The sequence below is a fragment of the Bacillus rossius genome, chromosome 11, assembly GCF_032445375.1.
Source record: "Bacillus rossius redtenbacheri isolate Brsri chromosome 11, Brsri_v3, whole genome shotgun sequence".
Lineage (NCBI taxonomy): Eukaryota > Metazoa > Arthropoda > Insecta > Phasmatodea > Bacillidae > Bacillus > Bacillus rossius.
In genome coordinates, this window is record NC_086338.1 from 56501119 (window position 1) to 56528951 (window position 27833).

General features: G+C 38.0%; 1 protein-coding gene across 1 annotated transcript; it reads right to left on the minus strand.

Moving 5' to 3' along the window:
* Window positions 1–4781: 4781 nt before the first annotated feature.
* Window positions 4782–27594, minus strand: LOC134537057 (arginine--tRNA ligase, cytoplasmic). The gene is made up of 13 exons (XM_063377287.1): window positions 27181–27594; window positions 25787–25930; window positions 24861–25068; window positions 23467–23599; window positions 20094–20213; window positions 19518–19638; window positions 17446–17638; window positions 11689–11787; window positions 11061–11245; window positions 10252–10420; window positions 8254–8576; window positions 6605–6746; window positions 4782–4925 (listed from the first exon to the last, which is right to left on the minus strand). Exons 1-13 carry the CDS (start codon window positions 27223–27225, stop codon window positions 4816–4818), a joined length of 1992 nt encoding a protein of 663 aa, XP_063233357.1. The 5' UTR covers window positions 27226–27594; the 3' UTR covers window positions 4782–4815.
* Between the last annotated feature and the right edge of the window lie 239 nt (window positions 27595–27833).

The window sequence follows — 27833 nt, forward strand, 5'->3', positions numbered from 1 at the left end:
CTTGTGTTTTGAGCTGAACATAATATATTATTTGTTTTTATGTAATATTTAACATGGATTATTGTCCTAAATGTTTTGTAGAGAGAAAAAAATTATTTGGATTAATTTATAATTCGAAACATTATAAGTAATAGCCACATTTGCCCATATCAAACTAGTTATGTATTATATGCAAATTCTTTAATTCCCTAATTTTTCTTTATGACAGGTAAATTTTGAACTTTTTCTGAAGTTCAATATGCAAACATCCTTGATCTCTTGTATACATATTCACTTAGTATAATTAGTGGTTAGACTTCCCTTAAAAGCAGAAAAAAAACTTTTACAGAATCATAATTTCTTAAAATAAATGTCATATCAAGTTTGTCCAAAAATGTCAAGAAAACTGCAGTTTTAATTGTAAGAAACTAATGAACAAGGGTTGTCTAAAAAGTTTCCGACCTCGACATGAAGATGAAAGCTCTCAACAAAAGTTTAGGAATGTGTTTGCTCATGGTTTAGAATGTACTCTCTGAAATTTCAGTCAATTTGAATGTGATTGCATGTGTTTTGGTTCCGCAGTCAATCAAATAATGCTGGAATAAAGCCCATCCATGAACAAGTGTGACCTTTTCCAAGCAGTCACAGCATTAGAAAGTGTGCTATTGATTAGAGCTGGGCCGATGCCGATCCCCGATCGTAATAATCGGCCGATTTTGTTAATTTTGCTGATCATTATGATCGGCAAAATGTAGCCGATTATTTGAGCCGATCATTGGTCTCCTACTGCAAACTTATAACATTGAATAATTACCTATATCTAACAAATTTCCATGTTTGTTTACGGTACTTTTCGGGAAGAAAATTCAATTATTCATCGAAAAATAATAGGATTTAATAATTTAAAACTAACCGCACACGAAAAAAATATACCAAAAAAGTAAACAAATAGCGTATGTTTTATAAACATTGAACAGTTACATACCTAAGTATCAATTTCCACGTATATTTACGGTACTTTCGGTAAAATTATTTTCCATTATACTATTTGCAAAGGTATTTATCATTTACGAACCGAAAACTATGTATTTGTTTACCATTTACGGTTAATATTACCGCAATGGCGAATGGCGACTGTTGTTTAGGTTGGTTATGTGACGCCAGAGATTAGAGTGACGCGCGTCGCGCGACGGAAATCGTACAGATTAATAGCGCTAGTATTCTTGTGGTTAGTCTACCTCTTCGGGAATTCATCTATTTAGTTTTTTCTCGCTAAATATGGCCTATTGAAAGTTTTGTTTAGCGAAATTAATATTCTTACCCTGTTTAGCGGGAAATAGAGCTTCTTTTTCTTTTGTATAAAAACCTGGTTGATGAAGAGTTTTGTTCCCCATTTAGTGGTACAGTAGAACCTTGTTAATCCGTGACGCGCTAATTCGGGAATCGGATAATCCGGGACGATTTAAAAGTGCAGAAAAAAAAGAGAATCTAAAATTGTCAGAGCTTAAAATTTACGTCACGCGGGCCGGTGGCCGGCAAACACTGCAAGCCATCGCGTGGGCCGTCAAACTCTGCTACGCTGTTTGTACCGACCCTTTGTGTCGCCCCCCTTTCAGCTGTCACATTTGTCACTCTTTAAACTTGAGGGGATGTCCTGACTTCTGCTTCCCGTCTCCCGTTTGTTTGAATGATGTTTCACGTGCTGCTGAGTTACTTTCGGCCCGCCAACGCACAGCAGGCGCCTGGCGAGTGACGTGTCTGGCTGGCATTCGGCTGGTCGAATGAAGGGAGGGGGGTGGGGGGCTACCCAATATTTATGTGTGCAAGGTCAGCACGATCTTATCTTTCTCTCTTCGGCTGTTGTAAATGACCGTGAACTAATGGCTAGGCAGTGCCGTATTTTTTTAAGCCGAGACACTAATTCGAAGAAGACCCTTACCGTGAACGGATTATCCGGGTTTATTATTAGTATTATTTTTTTTACAGAATTTCAATTATCCGGGCATCGGCGGGTCCCAATTAACATGAATAATGGGGAGTTTACTATTTTTATCCATATGCTGCCAAGGCGCAGTAAGCCTCGGGAGATGTTACATCACATGACCTTGACCTTAACCCAGCTGCACGCTGGTGTCTAAGAAGCTTGACAAGACCTTCCGGGCTTATAATCGCTAGTCCGTGAAATTCGGTAATCCGTGATTATCTTGGTCCCGACCATTACGAATTAACGAGGTTCTACTGTATTTCGTATTCACAAATTAACTTACAATCGGGAATTATTGAAAGTTTGTTGGCGGCACTGGGGGGAATAAAATTATCATCGCTGACGTCTACTGGCACACACGGATCACAGAATGACGGAGTTGTGATTAGGTTGAAGATTTGGTTTGACCTTATTACATTTTAACGCAGTTAATTGTGTGTACGTGTGTGTGGTGATTTATAAGTAATCATGTCAATGAAAAGTAGTTTTGTCTGGGAATATTTCACCGTTTATAGTGATCCGTCAAAAGCAACGTGTAATCAGAGGTACATGAAAGGCTCTAATCGGCTAAGAAGATCGGCAAGATCGGCAGCAGATGATCGGCATCGGCATGATCGGCAAAATAGGTGATCGGCCCAGCTCTACTATTGATTTGAGGCATTAAAGGGGACTCTAATATTGACCCAAGTCAGAAGTGGCAGTTTGCCAAAACCAAATATGCGCAGAATGAAATAAAAGTAATCTATGTAAGGCATCTGAAAGGAAATACTTAAAATCTGACAGACTAAAATTTAATTACTGTGAGGCAAATTGATTCATTAAACATCACCAGGATGTATTGAACTTGGGCCACTAAAAGCTAAATATTACGAAGTGATGCAGCACATATATACCATAAAAATTATGCTAGGTTAATTAAATCCATACTTTTATTATGATATACAACATTAGGCACATATTAGCCAATATAAAAAATATTTATGATTAAAGGCAAAGAGAAACCAATGCAATGAAAGTCAATGAAAACCACATTACATGCTCAACTGTCCTTACATGTATAAATTTAACCTACACATATTAGCAACAAGGCCCAAGATTATAAATATTAGAAAAATTTTAAAAGGCTTTCTTTGGAGCTGAAATATTCGTGAACAACAATTAAGTTCATCATGATAGGCGTCAATAATAATGACTAAGATTTTCAAATACTTCTTAGTCACAAGACTATTTCTCGCAGAAGTGAGTCTAAAATCATTCACTGTTAGTGTGCATCAAAAACACACTAATGTTTATTTAGCACTAGATATGTCCATTTGGGAAACGCGCAGATGCATTCACACTTGTGTAACTACATCGCAGAACACAACTATTGCCCGACCCAAACTTCTTTGCCAAGCCCAAGGTCAATTTTATGTTCTTAGAAAGTTCACCGAGGCTAGAGATTAGCGAACATAGCTACCTTAAGCAAACTATAGCTTGCAAAACTTTAAGAGAGTCCAAGTCACATCTAAGGCTAAAAAAAAATTACTTGCTGATGTGCAAAGAGATGTGTGTCCAACCATACTGCAGCCAAGTAATTTTTTTTAGAAAAGCCTAACTCTCTTTGATGGCTTCCCAAACATTAAAACAGAAACCAGTTCAAAAGTTGCCCCAGTAACAATCAAAACAGCTCGATCCACAAAATAAGGCACAACCCACAGCATTACTTGCTGTCTGTAATTGCAGCAGCTTGTAACGACAGACCCAAATCACAGCTATCTGAAGCGGGCTGGCGAACAAAACTTAACCAACACAGCCTGATGCCTGGCTGCAAAAGCACGGTGTCGAAGCTTACTTGTTATAATGAAGCGCCTCTGCAGTCCTCGTAAGACGTGAGTGCGACCTCCACTCGTGATGTCAACCGCTCGGCCACAGTAGTCGGAAGTCCCCCGCATGCGGTAACAGCTGCTCTGCCCACCGGTGGCGCCTTGCAGTGGCATGGAAATGAAACACACACCGAGGCCAATACTTTCAGTTCGCTGACAGCCGAGTGGCGAACTTTATTTTTTTACAGAAGTTCCGTTCCACACCAAAAAAAAAATTAAGTTTTAATTATTTATTATTATTAGTTATAAATAATAAATATGTCAAATGAATAAATTAAATTGAACTTACAGACACTACGGCATGGAGCACGCCTCAGTTTGATTCTCCATGTGACCCTGTGTCCCATTCGGTGTGTACCCGGTCCTTGCATCACTCAAAACTTACAATTTCACACTATATCTGTTGGGTTTGTTTTTAATGTAAAACCGAAAACACACCCTGCCCCCAGTAAGGGTAAAACTCACCAACTACAATTAGGTTTCGTGAATTGGATCGCGTCCATTTTGTTCATGCGGGAAATTGCGTGGATACTAATTTATAGACACTGTGTTCAAAGCAAATGGCAATTGTGGGCTTACCCTCAAATTATGATTTTTGTAGTAGCAAATAATTACTAGTTTAAAATTTATACTTTTTTTAAAATCAAATTTTAAATTGGTTCATATTCACTATTTTCCAAGCTTCACAGATGCATGACAGCAGGCTTATTTCTGTTCTTAAAACTTAATGTTAATATTTTGGGGCTTCCCTAAAGATAACATTTTCAACTTACTTACAATACTTAGAAACAAACAGTAGCACTTCTAGTAATTAAAACTTCAAGAGGTAATATATTGAAATTGCTGCTGTTTGAAAAAAACATAAATAAATTCAGATGTGTTACCAAGTGGTCTTGCGTAAGTTGGGTTCTTGGTAGGTAATGGCAGTCTGAAATTACTTCAGGTAGACAACACAAGTTATAATTGGATTTTAATATCCTTTTGGGGCTACATCCGTGAGACAGGTTTCAGTCCAAGTATGTCAAAACACTGTTTCAACACACATGCAGTTGCTTCGGCAAGAAGTATGCGTCCCATGTTCACCTTGACAATTTCACCTGTAACACAAAGTACATAGCAGTACATAGCTAGCAAATAATAAACTTGCACACATAAATTGACAATTTTAAGCTGAAATAACTTTGCCCCTAATTTCTAACACATGATTTGCCCTTTCAAGAAGTTTACCGAACAGTACATATGAAATATGAAGATTTCAATCCTAAAATTGAAGGATTCATAACCAATGGTTTTGTAATCAAACTGGTCGAGGGGAGAAAATCACAGAAAATAAATAAATAACCGATTCAAAATTACAAAAAAAAAACATATTTTCAGAAAGTACAATAAATCCCTTTAAGTTTCTCACGGTACCTAGAAATTTAGACTACTTAACGGAAAATTTATTTAAAAAAAAAGGTAAAATTCTACGTGGTTATTAGTCTAATGCTAAATATTTTACCTTGCTGGGGAAATTTTTCTCAAGTGGAGTTTCTTAGAGGGTTTTACTACACAAAAATAAAAGTGTCTCAACTAGGAAAGACAATAAATGATAAAAGTACTTTGGAATACAGCTACGTAGTACCAAAAACCCTTGTTTCCTTCAGTCTGTTACTAAGGGCCTGGTTACACAGTGGGAGCTGGCCTAGTCGAGTTACTGCAGTGCAGCACTCGCACCGTGAGATCACATCACACGAGTTACTGTCACGTGTGAGTCCGTCAGTAGCTCGCGTCCGAGTTACACCGGGCGAGACGAGTCGAGCTACTGTCATCGTCAGCAGCTCGCACTGTGTAACCTTATTATGCAAGTTCAGAACAAAAAAATTAATAGAAAGTTTGAATATGATTCTACTGTCTATTTTTAAGTTTGGTGAAAGGCGTATTATAATTAAATATGTTTGGTCATGGTCTAAATATCAGGGGGTGCAAGGCATACTAGTGTATAGCAATAATTTCTTAAAAGGTATTTGTGATACAAGTGAGGTTAGGTTACATATTACAAATAGTACTGAGATATGAAAATGATCAGTAAGTTAAGTTAGCTACATTAAAAATCCTGAAATATTGTTTTAACAATTAAAAATTACCAATATAATGTAGCTACCTTATACTAACCAAAAATCCTTACTATTTTTAGTGTTTTAATGACAACCAATTTAATAGTAAATCTAATGTAGGTAACCTAGCCTAAACAATCATTCTCACAATTTTACTATTACAAGTATGTCTCACTATTGGGATCAATACAAATAAATCAGCATGTACATGTGCAGTTGAATGAAAGGCCTAATGGCATAATGTAAAAATTATTTACTAATAACAGTTTCAATATAAAAAGATTTCCAACCTATTTACTACATACACTTTGGTACTAACTCCATGCTACATAATTTACATTCACTGAATTTAGTATACTACAATATTAGGTTTTTGTAATCTGAGTTGAGTTATGATTAAATATGCCAATTAATTTAATGAAGTTTTGTTGCATTTTTGGTGTAATATGGTGTATTTACATGTTTTTTGGTGTTATTTTAGCTTTATCGCAACTCACCATAAAATCATATCCCTAGTTGTAACAATAATTGTGACGGAACTGAGTAACATTTAGAAAAGACAAAGTAAACTTTTTAAAAATATGAAATATTAGCAAATAGGTGTAGGCAACAAGTTGGCATGCAATTTCAAATTTTGGTTTAGCATTCATCAGCATAATTAAACACCTTCCCTTGCTTACCAGACGAGTCCTTCTCCACGCAGTAGCACTTGTCGTAGAACTCAGTAAATGTGGTCGCAATGTCATAAGTCAGTTCACACAGATGGTGCATGCACAGGTCCTTGGTTATTCGCGTTATCACTTCAGGCAAACGCAACAGAACCTGCAACGAACACAATCCTTGAATGACACAAAGAACGTGTATCTACTAATGATTTTCTTTCAACGACTAAACTAAAAAGCACTGCATATTTAGTCAACTGAATTAATTAAATATTTCTTATCCTGTATACGGACTTTCGGTTTCATCGACGATAGCTGAACTTAGTCCAAGTCACGTGATACCGTGTTTTCTCGCATAATCGTCGCACATTTTATTCTAAAATCAAGTTTTGACACCCTAAAATATGGGTGCGACGATTACGACCGTGCGACGATTATGCGATAAAAGATGGTATCCTAGATCTCAATGTATTTTGATTCCGTGCTGTTGCCCCCTTTCAACTGCATTGTAAATGAACTTATTAATGTATGAGAAATGTGCCTGATATTACCTAATCTTGCAAGTTAACATGGTATATATTTCATATGACGTGTTCAATGGCTCAGAGACTGAGGCCTACAGAGCCCACATATTGAATCATCCTTCGTAAACCGTAAAGAGGCCAGGCACTATGGTCATACGCATCGGGGATATTTCAGTCTTCCTCCCAGATGTCATGGCGATGTTAACCAGGGTCTACGTCGGGTCCACGCACCCCTCCAGGACTGACCAACTACGGTTATCAGTAATGTCCCCAACAACCCCCTGAACATGGGGGCTTTCCTGAGATTATTTGCACATGATCTAAGTGGACAATATTCAACTATTAAATTAAATGCGAGAGGTTTCAAAAATCATAACATGCTAGAAACTTAAGAGGCCACTCCAGTGTTTCAGGGCCACTACGCAACCCGCGTTAACCTCAAAGTTTCAATGCCATTTTCATTTTGCCTATAACTAATTAACAAATATAGATTTCGAAATGATGCTTGCTTGATACGTAAGACAACGGTGCTCTTATCAAAGCCCCTTTCATTCAAAAACGTGCATAATTTATGGTTTTATACTAATCTTCACTAATATGTACAAGTGCATTGACTGGGTTTGAACCATAACTTATGCACATTTTCGAAAAAAGGGGCTTTGATAACAGCATAGTTGTCTTACATCGCACCCTGAGTACAAGACTATCGTAACTCAAAAAATTGAGTTTATGAGATATTTTTACCATAAGCAGGAAAATATCATTATCTAGGCACTGCAAGACTATCCAAATATTATATATACTTTTACGGGACTTATGGCAAATAATGTAGTGTTGCACTCTGGAAAACATTCATAAGAATATGTGCAAGACTATGGCATCTGAGTTGTGATAGTATCACACTGATTTTTGAGTTACGATAGTCTTGAACTCAGGGTGCGTCATATCAAACAAGCATCATTTCTAAATCTATATTTGTTAATCAGTTATAAGCAAAATGAAAATAGCATGGAATCTCACGAGGATAACGCGGGTTGCGTAGTGCCCCTGAAACACTGGAGTGACCTCTTGAGTTTCGAGATTCACGGCACCCTCGATGTTGTTCATGCTGCTGCTCCGCCACGACCGGGAGAGGGAACTCACCTTCGCGAGCCTCCACTCCTTGTCGTGCTCCAGAGACACGGGCACGGTGGCGGCGGCGGCGCGCACCTGGTCCGCGGAGAGCCCGGCCGTGCGAGCGATCGAGCGGATGCGCGTGAAGGCGTACAGCAGGTACACGGCCGTGTTGCCCTTGTCGTCCAGCATCTTGTCGAAGGAGAACACGTAGTCGTGCACGCGGTTCTGGGCCAGGTCGGCGTACTTGACGCAGCCGTACGCCACGGCCTCCTGCGCGGCGCGGAGCTCATCTGGGCCCAGCACCTTGTCGCGCTCCTTCTCCCGCAGCTTGTCCAGCGCACGGCGCAGGCCTGCCACCACACACTGCACGCTACCCCCTGCTGCTCGAGGCGTTCACACTCGTGGAGTCCCAGCGTTCTACTCACAAGGGCAACGTACTTACATCATGTGTATAAGATATGTTTTTAAAATTAAAAAAAATGCAACAAAAATATGTACCTCTGTGTATCCTATATATCCAAGGTACATATCGTGGGCGTACAAGGAAAACCTTTTAAAGTCCATATAATGAAATTATGAGAAAAATTGATTTTTATATTCATATGGGTTTGTAAAATATATACGGAACTAAAACATGTTTAATCTAACATAATAATATACTTGACATATAATGTACTTGTCATGAAACACATTAAACTGGACTTTTGTCATATGAATATCTCATGGACTTTGGTGGGTTTTCCTTGTAAGCCCACGATATGTTCTCAATTATGTATCTGTTGGCAACATCGTCTTTGAAAACCAAATAACAAATCTTTCCATTCCTTGCCAATCTGATGTGTCTTCAGTACGTATGTAGTTCTACAATACTGTATTTTAGTTTACCAACCATTCCACAGTGGTACAAAAAAAAAAAGCATTAATCATTTTATATTGCTTACACAGTTGATTTTTTTTACATTCATAGATAGAAATCCACAAAAAACAACTGTTCAAGTGGAAAAGAAATCGGACACAGGTATTTCCACTCTAAACGCTATCTTAGTGAGTTGTGACACAATTTTACAGAAATGTGGTAGTGTTATCTGTAGTCAGAAAATAGAAGTTGGAAGCACTAGGAAGTTGAAGGAAAATTAGTGGCTAGATTAAGATAATTCGAATATCGAATGTACCGATCAGTGGTTTTAACATGAAATTTGTTTCATAGCTTCAAACTCAAATTGATGTTTCCTACTTATAAAGTTTTTGATTTTTCCTTTTGCCCCCTTGAGAAACATTATAACAGGGTTATACTGTACATCCACCACAATTATACTAATTTCCAGCTCATATGAGTACATCAATTTTCTAAACCATCGTTGTAGAGACTCCTTGACTAGAAGATCACCGCCAAAGAAGTCTGTCTGTAAGTTATCGTCACTATTTTAATGTGCAGAGATAGAATTACTTCAAGAAGCCAGAAGTGGGACATAAAATAATTTTTAAGCTCTGGTGATAGAAATATTTTGAGAGAGTGTAATTCGGAAGTAAACTCTCGTCAAAATGACTGATGGACACGCGTTTCAAGGACTTGGTATACTTCTTTGCTGGGAATAGGGTAGTTTGTTTTTTTTGAGATTGGTATACCTAGAGTTTTATTGAATATGCAAAGAGTGTAAGTGCCCAAATAATTTTTTCATGTTGCTTATATATTTTATGGGCATTTTATATAAGTTTTCACTGTAGAGTCATGACATTTATTGTTTTTCTATTGCTTACTTTATTTCTTTTTATGCATTTTATATTTTGATGTTTATCTTTAATAGTTATATTTTAAACTTTATTTGTTTGCTTGTATTTTGTTTGTATTGTTTATATGTTGTCCTTGTATATGTGTGTCGTGCCCCGCCGCTAAAGCCCTCGGCTGTTGGTGGGCATGTTACAACATTAATAAATAAATAAATAAAACATAGTTATGCCATGGTTGACGTGTTACGGCCACGTGCTGAGGAACGCCCCAGTAGCAGACCCCTCCCACACACTCACCCTCGTCCAGAAGCTCTGCCAGCCGGATGGTTTCCCCGGAGCGCGTCTTGAACTTCTTCTTGTCCTCGCCCAGAACCACTCCGAAGACCACGTGGTCGACGCGCACTCTGCTGTCGTCCAGAATACCCAGCTTCTTGGCACAGTTTCGCAGAAGGTCGAAATGCACAGCCTGCAAACACAATTACTACAGTTTTTCACAAGCCACTCATGAAGGCTTACGTTTGTTCTTACATTTATTTCCAAAGCAAAAACTAGACAAGAACTGAGGTAATAATGCAATTAATAATTTATTAGGATCAAATACACACATATATGTATATTTAGTTCAAAAAATAAACAAAGTAGGGGGGGGGGGGGGGTTTTGCTACAAAATAGGCCACCTCCGATTTTACGAATACAATCCGTGGAACTGTGAACCTACGTGAAAACTGAGGTTCTAGTGTACTAAGTACTGCAAGTGTTACAGACTTTTATATTCATACAACTACCGCTACTACCACCATTAAACAGTTAAACACCTTTATAGCAAACTTGAAAAAAAAAAAAACCTTCAATTTTGGAACTAAAAAAATCAGTACTTTAAACTGATCTGTTATTAAATTTAAAACTCATTTCAGAAATCTGAAATGCAAACAATTTAATTAAAAGTAAGGAATACTTTACTGCGGTATTTTGTAATAAAATTAGATAGTATTAAAGTAGACTTTTCACAGTTACATCAATCTGTAGTGTATAAAATAATATGAAATTGAACGGTGACAACCGGTCCCCTGTACGCAGGACCACCTCCGGGTGGCGGCGGAACTCGCCTGGCCGGCATCCGTGACGTAGATGATCCAGTCGGCCTTCTCCTCCTCGATGCGGTACTTGATGGTGGCCAGGTCCGAGGTGTCGTAGGTGAAGCCACCGTCGGACTTGACCAGGATCATGGGGATGGGGTCGCTGGGGCCGCCGAACAGCACCTTCCTGCCGTTCTCGTCCACTTCTATGAAGTCTGGCAAGCAAGCACCGACCGACACTTCTACCACAATCCACTCGCAGCACTAACTTCAACCAGTGACGTAGCTAAGGTGACTGGCGGCCCCTGACCAGAATTGAAAATGGTGCCCCCTCTTGGTTTAAATGAGGAGGAGGGGGGGGTGGTTCAGTAACCGCGAAACCGTCGCGGCGGCGCCCCTGGCAGGGGCCATCCCCGCCACCCGCCTGCTACGCCACTGACTTCAACAGGTACAAATATCATCAACCTTTCACACAAAAAACAAACAGTGTGTGTGTTAACTTCAGATGCACAAAAATAAATTTTTAAGTTCCTAAAAATTACTGGAATATTTAAAAATATATCAACTAATGTTCAACAATCAATGTTTAGCTACACACACACACATATGTGTTTACAGTGAATGCACATTAATAACAAACCAATGCTTGGGAACTCACCACTGTATGTTTTCAAGACGTTGACCATTCTCGTCTGATAAAAAGATTCTCCTTTTTCAGTCAGCGTAACATCAAGTCGTTCGTACAGTTTCTGGAATTCTGAAATCAAACAACAACAAAAAACACACTTACACACAAAGTCTTTATTTCATGATGTGTGTGGTGGTGGTGGTGGTGGTGGTAGTAAAATATTTAAAACTGATCTCCATGACAAATGTTAAGTGTATTTCATCCCAATGCAAAAATCTGTTTTATTTAATACTTCAGTTACAGGGAACATGATATATATTGAACATTATATCATTTTGAGTTCAATATTATTTATTTTTATTTTTACATATTAATGTATTTTATTAGGTACTCCTCACCCTTAACTCCCATGTTTACCAACACTTGACACAACAATTTAATACAAGGCCGCATCTTTTGGTAAAGTGCGGACACCCAAATTATTTAATTGACAGCTACCCAAAAACCAAACTGGTTCACTTTAAAAGATTTTTAACATTCTTAATAGTGTTGGACTGATTTATAAAATATACAGATTCCGATTCCAGTTTCGATTCTAAAATTAAAGGGTCGATTCTTCGAATCTTGATTCCGAATTTTGTTTCTGACGACGTTCAACAGAATAATATACTCAGAAAAAAGATTGTTTATGATATCAAAAATATAATTGCATTACGTTTCCCTTTCTGTGCACAAATTAACATTATATACAGCTTAAATTATTTTTAAAAGAATGTTCATTACCCTTGGTTACTGCTACCTTGAAGTTCTAACACAAATTAGGAATTTTAACCTTGCACACAGCTAGACAAAACACATGCTTAACACTGCCAACAAACACAGATGTGTTAAAGACATAAATTGGAAATAATGTTATAAATTACAAACTTTACAAACCTTACGTTATCACATCAATGTATTTATTGAAAAAAAAAAGGGTTTGTCTTAAAAGAATTTTATTTTCAAGCATATAACTAAATAATGATCTAAAAAAAATCACAGTAGAACCTCGTTTTTACATGTTTCACGGGACCAGGATGAAAAAAAATGAATAAAAAGAGGAAAATGTAAAAAAAAACCTTTTTATCTCACTATGACAGAAACGATAAGAAACAGATATACACCACACTAAATAAAATGTCAGCGCTTACTTTTTAATATATTGACTAGAAATTAATTACCTCACATGGTGGAAACAATAAATCCATCCAGTCTTGCAGTTCTTCACAATCGTTAAAAGAAAATAAATTTTCGGTTCTTGAGTAAGAAATACACGTGCAGGTTGAAGCATCTCAAAATGTCTACTTTTTATGGTAAGATTTTCTTACACAATTTTATTTAGACTTTTAAAAATTGCGTGTTCACATTAAATTAATTTCAGATTTTTATCGGAAACAATTCTGTTACTCCAACACAATTACTTTCAAAACGATTGTTTAAGTTTAGTAACAGAAAAAGTTTCGAACGTTTCAGCAGCAATATTTGAAAATTCAGTGCTGCCATCTGCCTTTTCAAAATATAGCTAATGTAGAACGAGCATCGCTGAACATGCATAAGGACGCCGGATTTACAGCAATTTGGTTATTCTGCTTTTAAAATTATTTTAATATGGCCCAGTAATCCACTGTTATTTTTATAAAATATTATTAAAAACTTATTTCATTAATAATTCTTTTAAGTTTAAAGGGGAGAGATATGACCAACTTAATTTTCGCGTTGTCACCAAAGTTTTAGTTCATGGCCGTATGGTTTACCATGGCAGGTGGCACAAAATAAATTAAGGTTGTTTACAATGGCAAACGTAGCTGCTGTAACCACATAAATAACGTTTAATAAAAAAAATTTACATTACTTTCTTTAAACTTTTATTGTTCTGTTTAAACAATTTTTAAAGTTTACTATTAAAAGCAGTGCTGTTGGAACATAAGTTGTGGGAGCGGGAAAGTAGGTAACGCAATTATACTGTAGGGAAAATGGCGGTGCAAGTAAATAAATACGTTAATCACAGGAATACGTAAAAATTAAGTCCTAATGTAGCTTAAGAATTATATATACGTCCAATTTCTTTATATTTTCTTATGTTGCGTACGAAATGTATTTTGCAAACTTACAAAAACAAAGAAAGAATCGGTTACGGTCGATTCCAAAACCACGATTATGGTGAAATCGATCGATTCCGGAACCGGGATCTATCGATTCCAGAATCAGAATCGACATATCACCAATTATTAATACTCATAGGGGACGCACCACAACGCCGAAATGCCAAATTGACCACAACGCCGACAGCTAGAAAACTGCTGTGTACCACAACGCCGAAATACACTAACGCCGAAAAATGTCATTGCAGGCCTGCCACAAAGGTTAGGTTAGGTTAGACTAGGTAAGGTTAGATTATATTACGCTAGGTTAGGTTAGGTTTGATTGTGGTATTTCGGCGTTAAGGTACATTTAAGAAACACACAAATTCATTCAGTTGTTATTTGGGCGTTGTAGTACACAGCAGTTTCTAGCTGTCTGCATTGTGGTCAATTTTGACATTCGGCGTTGTGGTACGACCCATACTCATAGTAGTCTGCCAGGTAAGGAACAAAGATATCGCATAGAACTAAGTATATCTGTGTACTTTTCAAGGTAAAGTTGATTTTTTATTCAAATAATTAATAACACATTATAGCATTGCTAACAAAGTAACAAATATACTAACCAGATAAACATGAATCCTGCTGTGTAAGTTTCAAAATATTGAAAAAGACACTATTTCAGTATGCCATAAAATAATAAATTTCCAATAGAAAATATTTAAATATCCCTTAAGTATTTACATTTTTTCCTTACTTCAGCACCAATCAACAGTAACGATGTATGGCACAGACGTGACATGCTGTGCGTGGCAACATGGAGCGAGACATCTGGGAAGGCTAAATAAAGGATTTGGAATTGGTACTGAATTTCTAACAATTGGCAGGGATTCAAATCTGAATAAAACCTACCTCAATTCTGAAGCAATCCAACACCCTACGTGCCTTTTTAAATCTCAGATTATAATGTAGAAGTACCTCAAATTTATATAATCAGTTTAAATAAATTATAAAACTTAATTAGGAGTGACACATGAAAACTGTGACACAGAGGTTCTTCTCAGTGAACTAGTTAAGAGATAAGGTAGTGCTGGGTAAAATTAAATAATGAAGCTTTAACAAAAGTACCTAATCTGTCCAGATGGAGCCAGTGTGCATCACTATAATTTTGCAATGTACAAATGTGGGGTAACCTGTACAAGTGGTTCGTATATAAAGTGGCTTAGAGTATCATACCTCGCCATTTGAGGGTAAGGCAAGAAGACAGAAATATTTTTAGGTTTATTCTCATGTTCTGTTTTATTTAATCACACACATGGCCATAGGATGTCCAGTGTGGCAAATTAACCACATATTACCTAGTATTTAATAAGTAAAATTGGTGTTTACCTTTTCAGTGGTCATTCTGTTAAAAACCATTAGTAACATCAAATTACAAAATTGCTGGTCAGCTTACATTCATTATTTAAAAAGAAAAGAAAATACAAAATATACAAACTGACAATTAAACTTTAGGTGCTTATTTTAATCAATAAATTTGAAATTATTTTTGATAAAATAAATTATTCTAGTTAAAACCAGGTTGTCATAGTCCAATGTAATGGAAGATCTTGACTGTACTATCTTGTTTCAAGGATGTCCAGAAATTTTGGACTACATTTTAAATTTCGGTGCGACTAAGCTACTCCCTACCAGCGATTGTTGGGATCAGCTGCTGACATCTTCCGTCTGCGGAACCTTTGAATATATATTCTGTATAGAAGTCGCCAGCCCAGGTTAAAATTTCTAATACGGTTTTGAGGTAGTTGGTTAATTCACCGCCGCAATCGCCACCATCTCTAGGGCATCGACTTGTGGTGGTCCCTAGCGGACAAGTGTCGAACTCTTCAAACACCCCTTCTCCCTCCAGTTGAACGACGTTGAGCTGCAGTGAATGATAGATGAGGGGTGCGGGGGATGACAGCGGGCGACAGTGCTGCGCTCTAACGTGTAAATAACAACTAAGACGATACAGGGCGTTACGGCAGCGCACTGCAGCGGTGAAGTTCCCAAGCTGCTCATTTTACGCTTCTGAAAAACGTAGAGTAAATCCTATCCACTCGCGACTTCTATACAGTATATATATTCAAAGGCGGAACTGAGGAAACGGGTGAAGTAATAACCAGCCCATCTGGTGAGGTGAACGGGACTGGAGACAGAAATTTAATTTTGGGCCAAGAACTGGGACCCACTATGCAAAGAGACAAGAGAGTGCGGACTGGGTTAAATTTGAATTGGGAGGGCCACCATTAAAAACTGCTTTCTTTAAAAATAAAAAAAATCTGAGCCACTTAATGCTCATCAAACAATAGAATAAATAAAAAGGGTAAATCTGTGCCGAGAAATCACTGATGTGTGGCACAAAATAGTAAATAAGATTGACTTAAGCAGTGTTAACACAATGTAAAAGCAATAGAAAGAGTCAGTACTAAAACATAAAAGTGATGAAAATATTTATGTTGGTTATAAAATATGAAGCCAAATTTTTATTCTTACTTTTCATTCCCTTAAAATTTGTATTCTGTACCCTATGAATTGAATTGAGAATATTTTGTAATTCTGAAGGAAAGATTTTTGTCCAAAAAAAAAAATTCAATATTCTAAAATGTTTCACACACCCCACCACCAAACTTCCTGATGACATGTTTTCCAAAGAATCTCTAAGAGGGTTTTTCGATACTTCAAGTAGTTTACAGTTTTAACAAGTAATTACATTATGAACATTGAAAATACTGTGAAATAGTTTGAATGTCTGGTTAGGTTGGGTTAGCTACATTAAAAATACTATGAAATAGTAAGTATGGTTGGTTAGTAATGAATTTACTAAATAAAGCAGTACACCAACTCCTATCTTTTGGCATAAACAGGGCAGAACCTACACAATGTGTACATTTCTAGATGTAACAACTTCAGTAAACACATTGGAACATGTCTTCTCATACCACTATTATTTCTTGACCAAACCTATAAAACGTTAAATGTGAAGAAACAAGAAGATATGTTAATTCAGTATTATTTTTCACAATTTTTGGACATTTTCAGAGAAACTAATTTTTTTTACACAAAGCTTCATGTTTTGTGTCATGTTAAGAAATAAATTAAAAGTTACTGAAAACTGAGTATAAATATCAAATTTGTAGAAGCTTCTTCATGTAAACAAAGCCATCCTGCTTTTTCACTAAATAACCAAAGATATGAAGATACAAGATGTATAAGATTTTGTAGTACACACAGCACAAAGATCAACGTAACCAATTTGTGGCGTTCATTTTAACTGGTTCATATTGACTGGTGGTGTAGAAAAAAAAACCAAATTCAAGATATCAAAATAATTTGTTACTGAAGTTTGTTCCCTGTGTTACATCTCTACAATGTACCGCACAACATTATAAGAAAATGGCGATCAACTCGTGGAAACCGCTGGTTTTGTACCAAAATTTGTGTTTTAACCAATTTTTGTAGATTTTTGCGTGTGTTGTGAATGTACTGTAGTTATTGCAGGATACGGCATTAAAACCACTATTCGCGAAAATGACATGTCCCTATACATTAGATGCGAATTCACAGACATAAGTTCATAGTTGCAAATCAAGCAAGAGAATAAAAAATAAAAAAAATACGGCTGTACCTTTCCTCGACTCATCGCATATCATCTGCCAGGCCTTGATGTGGTCCGGTTCGAAGCTCTGCAGCTTGACTACGCAGTCGTAGGCTCTCTTCTTGAACTCTTCGTCCGAGTCGAACCGACGCTTCGACTCTCTGTAGAACTCCTGCAGGTCCTTGATGGGCGGGGACTCCTTCAGGTAGTTTGGGAACATGTCCTGCAACCCAACACAACAGTCTCGAACACAAGGCCACAGCAAGTATGGCAACACCTCGCATACAAAACAATTTTTAAACCAAAATTATATTTTCAATTACATATTGGAATATTTGGACTGTGTGGGATCCTGAAATTTGGAAAAGTTTCAGAATCACAAATTTTTTTTTCTATTTAGGCAAAGAAAACAAGGATATTTTTTGGGGTCATTTTTGTTGGTGGAGTGCTTATATCCAGCAACATAAATTTATAGAAGACTACAACGATGAAAACAAGTCAAGTCGATAAAAATACATTTAAACTGACCGCCCTACTTAAGGTTCATTTCTTTGTATCTTAATAAATATGTTATCGTTCACAGTTTATCCATAAAAAATATATATTTACTGTCCATACATAAAGTATTTTACAGGAAATATTGCTACATTTAATTGAATTTTTGTTCCAAGGATAGTGTGAGCTGAGAAAATAACTGGCAGACGTCACTACCGGAAATGCTATTTGTTTTACAGAAAATATAAAAAAAAATTTTTTTAATATTTGTAATTTTCTATAATAATGTCTAGAATAAACATTTCAAATAATCTTAACCATACATGCTTACTGTTTTCAAATGTTTGGTGGTAGGATTATTATATACAACCATTTAAGGTTATGATCTGCATACAGTAGTGTCTCGATTACCAGAGCTTCGATAAATCCAGGTTTTGTTATTATCTGAGCTGACTTTAGCGCCATTACCAGCAAAGGCTGTAGCAACATATTCTCGAGGACCGAGAAAATGATAAACATAGTTCATAAAAAAAATAATATCATAAAAAATCATGTCTCTACAAATACCACTGGGCCAACAGAAAAACCCGGATGATTTTCGTATTCTATTCGTATTATCCGAAATTTTGCCTATCTGAAGTTGCAGGGTTATTTTAAGACTGGTATATTAGAGGTGTGAGGCTTATTTGAGTAAATGGCATACTGATGTTTGATAATTAATAGGGACAAGATTATATGGTGAATTGTAATGAAACCAAAAAGCATGTTAAAATACCACGTAATGCTGAAATGCAAGTTAACACAACATATTGCACCAAACTGCAATTTATATCATGGAATTAAGTAGTACTTAACCAAAATTTAATCAAAATCACAAAATAAAAAAGTAATAATTAAATGTTTGAAGTTCAAAGTATGTCGTTATTTCCAGACATAAAAATTGTACCAAATGCAAGGATTAGAAAAAAATTAATTTAATTTGTCTTACTGTGCATCTGTTATCGAATCATTTTTTAAACCACATATGCTCGCTAATTTACTTTTATTGTTCTGAATGTACATATCTGTTTTTGACAGATTTAATACAAAATTTTTTTTTTCGTAAAAATGCAGCACTTAAATGTTTCCATTATTTTGGTGGAGCAAGTCTTTAAAAAAAACAGTTTTTTATGCAATTAAAAACAACATTGGAATGGAATTGGACCAAAAATAAAACCATAAAATCTTGTTTTTAATAATTTTAAGCACTGCTGTAATCCGAACATGCCAGATAACACAGTTCTGATTATTTTTTTTTACTGTGTATCTTTTATTGAATCATTTTTTAGCCACATATGCTCACTAATTTATTTTCATTGTTCTGAATGTGTGTGTTTTTGACAGATTTATTAAAAATTATTTTTTTCTGTAAAAATTCAGCACTTAAATGTTTCCATTATTTTGGTGGAGCAAGTAAAAAACAGTTTTTTTATAAAATTAAAAATTATAATATTGAAATCTTCTGTTTGAAAATGGACTGGACTAAAAATAACACCATAAAATCTTGTTTCTAATAACTACGCCCGGCTGCAGTCCGAACATGCCAGACAACAGAGTTGTGACGGTACCTGCAGGTGAGCGATGAGCATCCCGAACTGCGTCCCCCAGTCGCCGATGTGGTTCACCCGCACCACGTCGTGGCCCAGGAACTCCAGGAGACGACACATGCTCTCCCCGATGATCGTCGACCTGAGACGAGCACGCTCGAACATGACCGAAAGAAAGATTCACATTCCAGCTGACAACCAACACAATAATTTTGTAATAGAAAATACACAAACTCTAGTATTTCGTTAAAAGACTGGTTTATTTGGAATAAAGTTTGTATTTATAAACATTTTTTTTTCTATTTTTAACCCTTTTCTAACAACCAAATCTAGAGTAAATTGTAAATTTAAATTTATTATTTGCAATAACCCAATAAGACACCTATTTTTCATGAAAAATACACGACCATACTAATTAATGTTTCGTGAGATTGGTCAAGTATCTTTAGTGTGACTTAAAAACTGTGTGAAGGTGAATCTAAAACCGAGATCCAATTAAAAATCAACCGGAACCACACGCAATAAATGGGGGGGAGAGAGTGCAACCGACACATCACCGCCACCGGACGCTGGATCCAGGCGGGGCGAGACACCCACCTCAAGTGGCCCACGTGCATCTCCTTGGCCACGTTCGGGGACGAGAAGTCCACGACGACGCGGAGGCGAGTCTCCAGCGCGGGCGGCCGCACGCCGGACAGCAGGACCTCTCTCAGGCACCTGGACACACCCGCCGTCGCTCACTACCCTCTCCCACCACTCGCACACTGTCGCTCCACAGAGAAGCACGTAATGAAACTGTACTGTATTTTGTCGACAGACAATTTGGGCCGCTCACCACTCGCACACAGCAAGGAGATCAGTTGCTCCACAGAGAAGCACGTAATGAAACTGTACTGTATTTTGTCGACAGACAATTTGGGCCGCTCACCACTCGCACACAGCAAGGAGATCAGTTGCTCCACACCGAAGCATGTAATGAAACTGTACTGTATTTTGTCGACAGACAATTTGGGCCGCTCACCACTCGCACACAGCAAGGAGATCAGTTGCTCCACAGAGAAGCACGTAATGAAACTGTACTGTATTTTGTCGACAGACAATTTGGGCCGCTCACCACTCGCACACCGCAAGGAGATCAGTTGCTCCACACCGAAGCATGTAATGAAACTGTACTGTATTTTGTCGACAGACAATTTGGGCCGCTCACCACTCACACACTGCAAGGAGATCAGTTGCTCCACACCGAAGCATGTAATGAAACTGTACTGTGTTTTGTCGACAGACAATTTGGGCCGCTCACCACTCGCACACCGCAAGGAGATCAGTTGCTCCACAGAGAAGCACGTAATGAAACTGTACTGTATTTTGTCGACAGACAATTTGGGCCGCTCACCACTCGCACACCGCAAGGAGATCAGTTGCTCCACACCGAAGCATGTAATGAAACTGTACTGTATTTTGTCGACAGACAATTTGGGCCGCTCACCACTCACACACAGCAAGGAGATCAGTTGCTCCACAGAGAAGCACGTAATGAAACTGTACTGTATTTTGTCGACAGACAATTTGGGCCGCTCACCACTCGCACACCGCAAGGAGATCAGTTGCTCCACACCGAAGCATGTAATGAAACTGTACTGTATTTTGTCGACAGACAATTTGGGCCGCTCACCACTCGCACACAGCAAGGAGATCAGTTGCTCCACAGAGAAGCACGTAATGAAACTGTACTGTATTTTGTCGACAGACAATTTGGGCCGCTCACCACTCGCACACCGCAAGGAGATCAGTTGCTCCACACCGAAGCATGTAATGAAACTGTACTGTATTTTGTCGACAGACAATTTGGGCCGCTCACCACTCACACACTGCAAGGAGATCAGTTGCTCCACACCGAAGCATGTAATGAAACTGTACTGTGTTTTGTCGACAGACAATTTGGGCCGCTCACCACTCGCACACCGCAAGGAGATCAGTTGCTCCACACCGAAGCATGTAATGAAACTGTACTGTATTTTGTCGACAGACAATTTGGGCCGCTCACCACTCACACACTGCAAGGAGATCAGTTGCTCCACACCGAAGCATGTAATGAAACTGTACTGTATTTTGTCGACAGACAATTTGGGCCGCTCACCACTCACACACTGCAAGGAGATCAGTTGCTCCACACCGAAGCATGTAATGAAACTGTACTGTATTTTGTCGACAGACAATTTGGGCCGCTCACCACTCACACACTGCAAGGAGATCAGTTGCTCCACACCGAAGCATGTAATGAAACTGTACTGTATTTTTTATCGACAGACAATTTGGGCCGCTCACCACTCACACACTGCAAGGAGATCAGTTGCTCCACACCGAAGCATGTAATGAAACTGTACTGTATTTTGTCGACAGACAATTTGGGCCGCTCACCACTCACACACTGCAAGGAGATCAGTTGCTCCACACCGAAGCATGTAATGAAACTGTACTGTATTTTGTCGACAGACAATTTGGGCCGCTCACCACTCGCACACCGCAAGGAGATCAGTCGCTCCACAGCGAAGTACGTAATTTTTTAAATTTAATTTTATTTGGAATCTGTCACATGCCCACCAACAGTCGTACACCTTAGTGGCGGGCACTACATGCAATAACAGGAACACAGTTACACAGTTATCACTGCCAGTGTATGGACTCCCACCTACGTCGGTACCATAGGAGGGAAACATCTGCAGATGGCCAGTAAACGAGAGCAAGAACACCACACACTGGCAGTGAAATTGTACTGTATTTTTGTCGATAGACAATTTAATAAGGGTAATTTTTTTTTTATAACACCAGTTATATTTTTTTATTATAAATTACAGCCATTACTCTATGCTTGTGCGTAAAATCTCTGTGGAAACTTCTATGTTAAATACTCCACAGCGAAATAATAATCTTTAGAAGCAAATCAGTTTAATTAATACTTTTTCAAGATACTGTATCTACCTGAAAAATCTCTGTGCACATTTATCTGTAAAATGTTGAAATATTTAGCTGATGCATTAAGAGATTTGTATTTACATACAGATTTTTAACGTAAACATTAAAATACTTTACATTTAATAGTACTACTCTGATGGCAAGAATGAAGTGCTGGAAAAAATAACTGGCAGATGTCAACACTGAAACCGAGAATGTTAATTTTTTTTTGTTTAATGTAAACCTTAAAAGAAAATTTATAATGTTGGATATTCACATAAAGGCAGAAAAAACCATTTAATATAAACTTATGGTCCCAAGTTCTGAATTCAAAAATTTGATGCAAGGCTTATTCTAAAACAAATATTTTTTGTTAGGGTTCGAATATTAGGGGTGCAAGACTTATTCGGGTAAGTACAGTATTTTACGTAGCGCAAGATTTTGAATTTGGTCACACTGAATGCAGCCATCAATGTCTTCTTGTAGTTCCCCATTTTTTTTATTTATTTATGTTTTATCTTCATACACAAGTCAAGCATAGAGACCGGAAAAATTTGCGGATCCATTTCACGATATGACAGGATCCAAACAACTGTACCTTTAAATTGCTTCTCTGATTGGCTCACAGTTTATCTGAAGGACTTTCAGCCAATGAAAAACCTTCAACCAAAAAAGTATCGAATCGCAAGCGTCCCAGATGACAGGTGACACGAGTCGGTAGCTAACGAGCAGGTGGCATTTGCCCGAGGGTGTGTAGGGGATGGTGGAGTCTATCCTGGAGGTCATCCAAAGTGCGAATTTTACCAGTCTCTAGTCATGCAAATCGAGAAACTACTAAGGAACTACTCCATCATTGTCTGGAGTGATTTCAGTAGACCTCGGAATACTGAGAGCAGAACGACTGGATTGGGACTCAAACACCAGAGTCCTCGCTAGGTTGCAACACCAGACGGTGCTGGGATTCGAACCCAGAGATTCCCGTCTCGCTCGGTTGCTCGCCGGGAGATCCCACACTCACTCGACGGCGTAGCCACGGCTGAGGAAGATGTTGATGAAGCCCGGTCCAGCGATCTCCAGCCTCTCCACCAGGCCGGACGGCTCCACGCGGGCCACTATCTCCTCCGCGACGGAGCGCGGGGGCTTCTTGACGCCTGCGGGCCGACCTGTCCGTCAAACTCCCCACCGGCTCGCAGGATACAAGCCAACAAACACTTCAGACATCGCTACAGTGCATACACGATATCTGAACGTCTGGAGATCGACCAACGACAGCCATCTGCACCAAATAGCCTTAACAACGTGTTCAAACTGACAACATTTAGGGCAAAAAGTTTCAAACTTACCTGTTAAAGGATTTATAATTGTTTATATTGACTGGAAGCTTGAACACAATTTATCTTACAGTTCCAGGAATGATACAGGTAAAAAATGGGGTGGGGGGGGAGAGAGAGAGAGAGGAGGAAATAAACCTCGATCCTTTTTGTTTTATGGAAAATTGTAAACTGGATTTCAATACACCTTAACTAGTTGAAATCCTGTGATGCCACTCTGATTTAAACATTCAAATTTATTTTTAATATTTATTTATATATTTTTAATATTTATTTATATACAATACAAAATAGACCTATTGGCAAGAACATTAAAAATTTAAAAATCATGAATATGGACAATCTCAATTATTTGTATTTAATGCTAGAATAATAAACTGACAGGTGTCAACAAACACAAGCTACCAAAAGGCTTTAGGAAATTAAAGTTTCAAGACTTACAACTCTACTGCTATCATTGCAAACATTCACGACTCGTCCTCCAGTTTAGTTCCTTTTCCGTTTTGTTACGTTTAGACACTTTGTATTTGAAAAAAAAAAAACACTTTTTTACTACTAAACATATTCACAATCCATTTTTTTTACCCTCCAGGCTAAGCAGGATTAGTGTTTAGTAAATGCCCTATTTATTTTCACACTGATGTATCTCAAAATCTTGCTACTGAATTTTTATGAAACCACCCAAGGCATGTGCATTGAAATCTGTTGTCAATAAAAATGTAGGGTCACTGCTTGAAGACAAAAAGACTGAATGCGCGCTCACAGCCTAGTTCACAGGCGACAGCATGTGACGTGCACGGCAGTCACACTCGGCACTTCCCTGTTCCTGACCAGGCAAACACAGTAAAACTGCCCGAGGTAGGCAGACCCCTTGGATAGATTTCACTGTATTTCTGTGGAAGGCAAACTCTAAAATTAAAAATGTACCATACATACATGAGGCTTAATGAATGCTTAATGAAACATGAATTTACTAATCGATGCCGCCGGGGATCACACCTAGACCGCCCGGGTGAGAGGCGAGTGATCGAGTGATCGACTGCCCGACCTGTGTACCCCCACCGCAGGGGCAACACGGAACCTTGTGCCTTGAGGAGCTGCGATATCGGCATGGCGGCGTTGCACTGGTAGTCGCAGAAGCTGGAGGTCACGATGGGGCACGGGGCCTCGGGCAGGTCCGGGAACGCCGCCGCGACGGCGCCCGAGAACAGCTCGTGCAAGGTCCGGTGCACGTCTTTCATCCTGCCGTCCGACGCTTGCGGCCTGGCGCGCTGCTCCGACTCCACCGCCTGCGACCGAACACACGGTGGTTCACCGACACAGCCAACATACAGGCACTAGCAACTTCTACAGCCAGGCGGAGCTATCACATCTCTAGTTGTGGAAACAATCTTCTAGATAAGCTGTTAGTTCTTGACGACGGCTTTCTGCCGTGTCGTGAAGGATGAGGATTGGGACCGGGGGAGTTGTATGCCGAGGAACTGTACTAGCATTCGCCAGAGTCGCTGATGGAAGACTCCAGGGGATGCCCAATATCGAGCCCACCACCTTACAAGTGAGAACTAGACATGCCCCAGCACGAGCGAACATGGTCGATTACAGAAGCTCGGATGTCCTTTCCTGTCACGCACATTATCAAACTGTATCAGAACCTCTCAAGTTTACTTTACAGCTGTAACTTACTGAAACGGAAGAAAATAATTTATCTTGCTTAAGTAGTTGTTTTCACATAAAAATTCACAAAAGTGAAGTGTTCCCCCTGAATGAACACAAGGAGCTTAGAAAATAATTAGGATGAGAGAATAACTGTGAACCATTAATCATAATTAGTATTGGATAATGATAAAATACTCAAAAAACTATGATGGATCAGAACTTTACTGCTGCTAACTTTAAAAACAAGCAGTTATACACTTATTCTTAATCAGGCTGGAAAAAAAAAATATCTTCAATTTCTACTCTGGGAAGGCCATCAACAATGCAAATAAGAGTAAGTGTTGTACGCACCCTCTTCAAGATAGCGATTCTGTGCTTCAGCTTCCTGTTCTCCAAGATGAGATCGGTCAAGTCCTCCGCATCGTCGCTGTCGCCCGCTCCGAGGGTCGTGGTCAGTTTCTGGATCTCCTCATGCAGAAGCTTTATCTCTGCCTCCTGTCAGCGAGAACTCGCACATGATCGGCCCTAGAGGTTTCTTGCAAAAACACATCTCAATATCCATCAAAAACCAAATTCACAAACTGAAATTTTTGATACGTTCACAAATTCCCACTCTTAAAAATAAAAAAATAAAAACTAGGTTTAGCGCTGATTCGAGTGCAAATATTACGGTGAAACGTTCTTTCTTCACTAAAACAAATCATTTTCGTCAAAGGTCAGCTTATTCACATAATTCTAGAAGAAGCTATCCCTGAATGCCATATTCAAATAATACCTTAAAAGTATTATAGATCAGCGGTTCCAAATAGATGTTCCACGGAACCCTGGGGTCCCGTGGCATTGTCACAGTGGTTCCGTGAGTCAGGACTAATGCCATATAAAGCAGACACAATTACTGTCAAATAACTTTCTTTGAAGGAGTTGGGGTTCTGCCAAAAGAAAAATCGATCATGGGGCTCCCTGGCCTAAAAAAAATTGGGAACCACTGTGATAGATGACTGACTGACAAAAGAGTGGCCAACCTTCAAAATTTGAGGGCTAACAACAGAAATCTTGATATCCAGCTAGCTAATTTGCATTCAGTACCGTCATTTTAACTACTAGAAACACTGAATCCTTTTCTCCCTGCAATGTCGGTGGAACATAACTACCAGCATCTGATCATATCAGCCAAACCAAAGTTATTTTCATAGATATAGTAGTTTACAGAAATTAAAAATTTAAATTTTACAAGAGTGTTTCCAATTTATTTAGTAGTCGAGTAGTGATTCCCTATCTGCCTAACATGTTTCCCAGTCATTCTCTAAAAGGATGTTGTAACACTTGAAGTAATTTATAAGTAGCATACTGTTTTAACGTGTACGGTTACGTTGTATACATTAAAAATTAAAAAAAATAATCATGAGAATGGTTGATTAGGTAAGCTACATTCAAAATAGTAAATAAATTTGTGAGGATGATTGATTAGGATAAGGCAAGGGATGAAAAACAGTAAACTTTTAACCAAAAAATAAATATTTTAAGTGCCACAACGTCACCTTAAGGAATGATTGAAATAGGCTACGTCAAAAAGTAAACAATTTTTTTTTTTTCAAAAATGAGACATTTCTGCAGAATTTTTAAAAGCCTTTATTTTAAATAATAAAAATAGTATCTTGCTACAACGTGACCATATTCGATGCTTCACGGTCACCTTAGCTTTCACGTTAAATCCAAATAAATAAGTGGGAGGAAAAAAAACTTACCGCTTTCTCTGCTCGTTCTCGGAACTGCAATATTTCTTTATTCATAATATGATAAATGTTGCGTTTTTAGTTTACACTGCGACAACCTAACCTATGTTAGATGAACAATAAATCAAATTCCATAGAAGAGATGATTCATAGAATGTTAACATTTCGATGAACTTCAAACATTTTTTTTAAAAATTATGTTGTCACGTCAAAAAGTTAACTACATTTTTCATAACTCATACCCTAATCATATCACAATATTCTTACTTAAAATATTGGTGTTTAATAAATTGACGGAGACCTTAACAAATGTTGCTGTCACAATTATGATAACACTAAATTCAAAAACATTGATCAAATGGGAGATTGTTTCTTGTGTAACTACTCAGTTATCCTTAATCAGTGATCTTAGATGCTCTCTCTCCCAGACCGCTGATGGGTAATTAAAGTTGTGTGTTATACGATTGTCAAATTAAATTCACGTAATTAATATTACAATATCTAAGTTTCTCAATGTCTTTCTTGAAGTTAGGCCTCAAAATTAATTCGTTATGGGCGCGATACCTACGTGTTTCGTATTAACGAGATGGAGTAACAAACACAGTCATATATTACTTATGTATTTATGCACTCCTAGAATCTTTATCCTTTTGGATAAAGCCCTA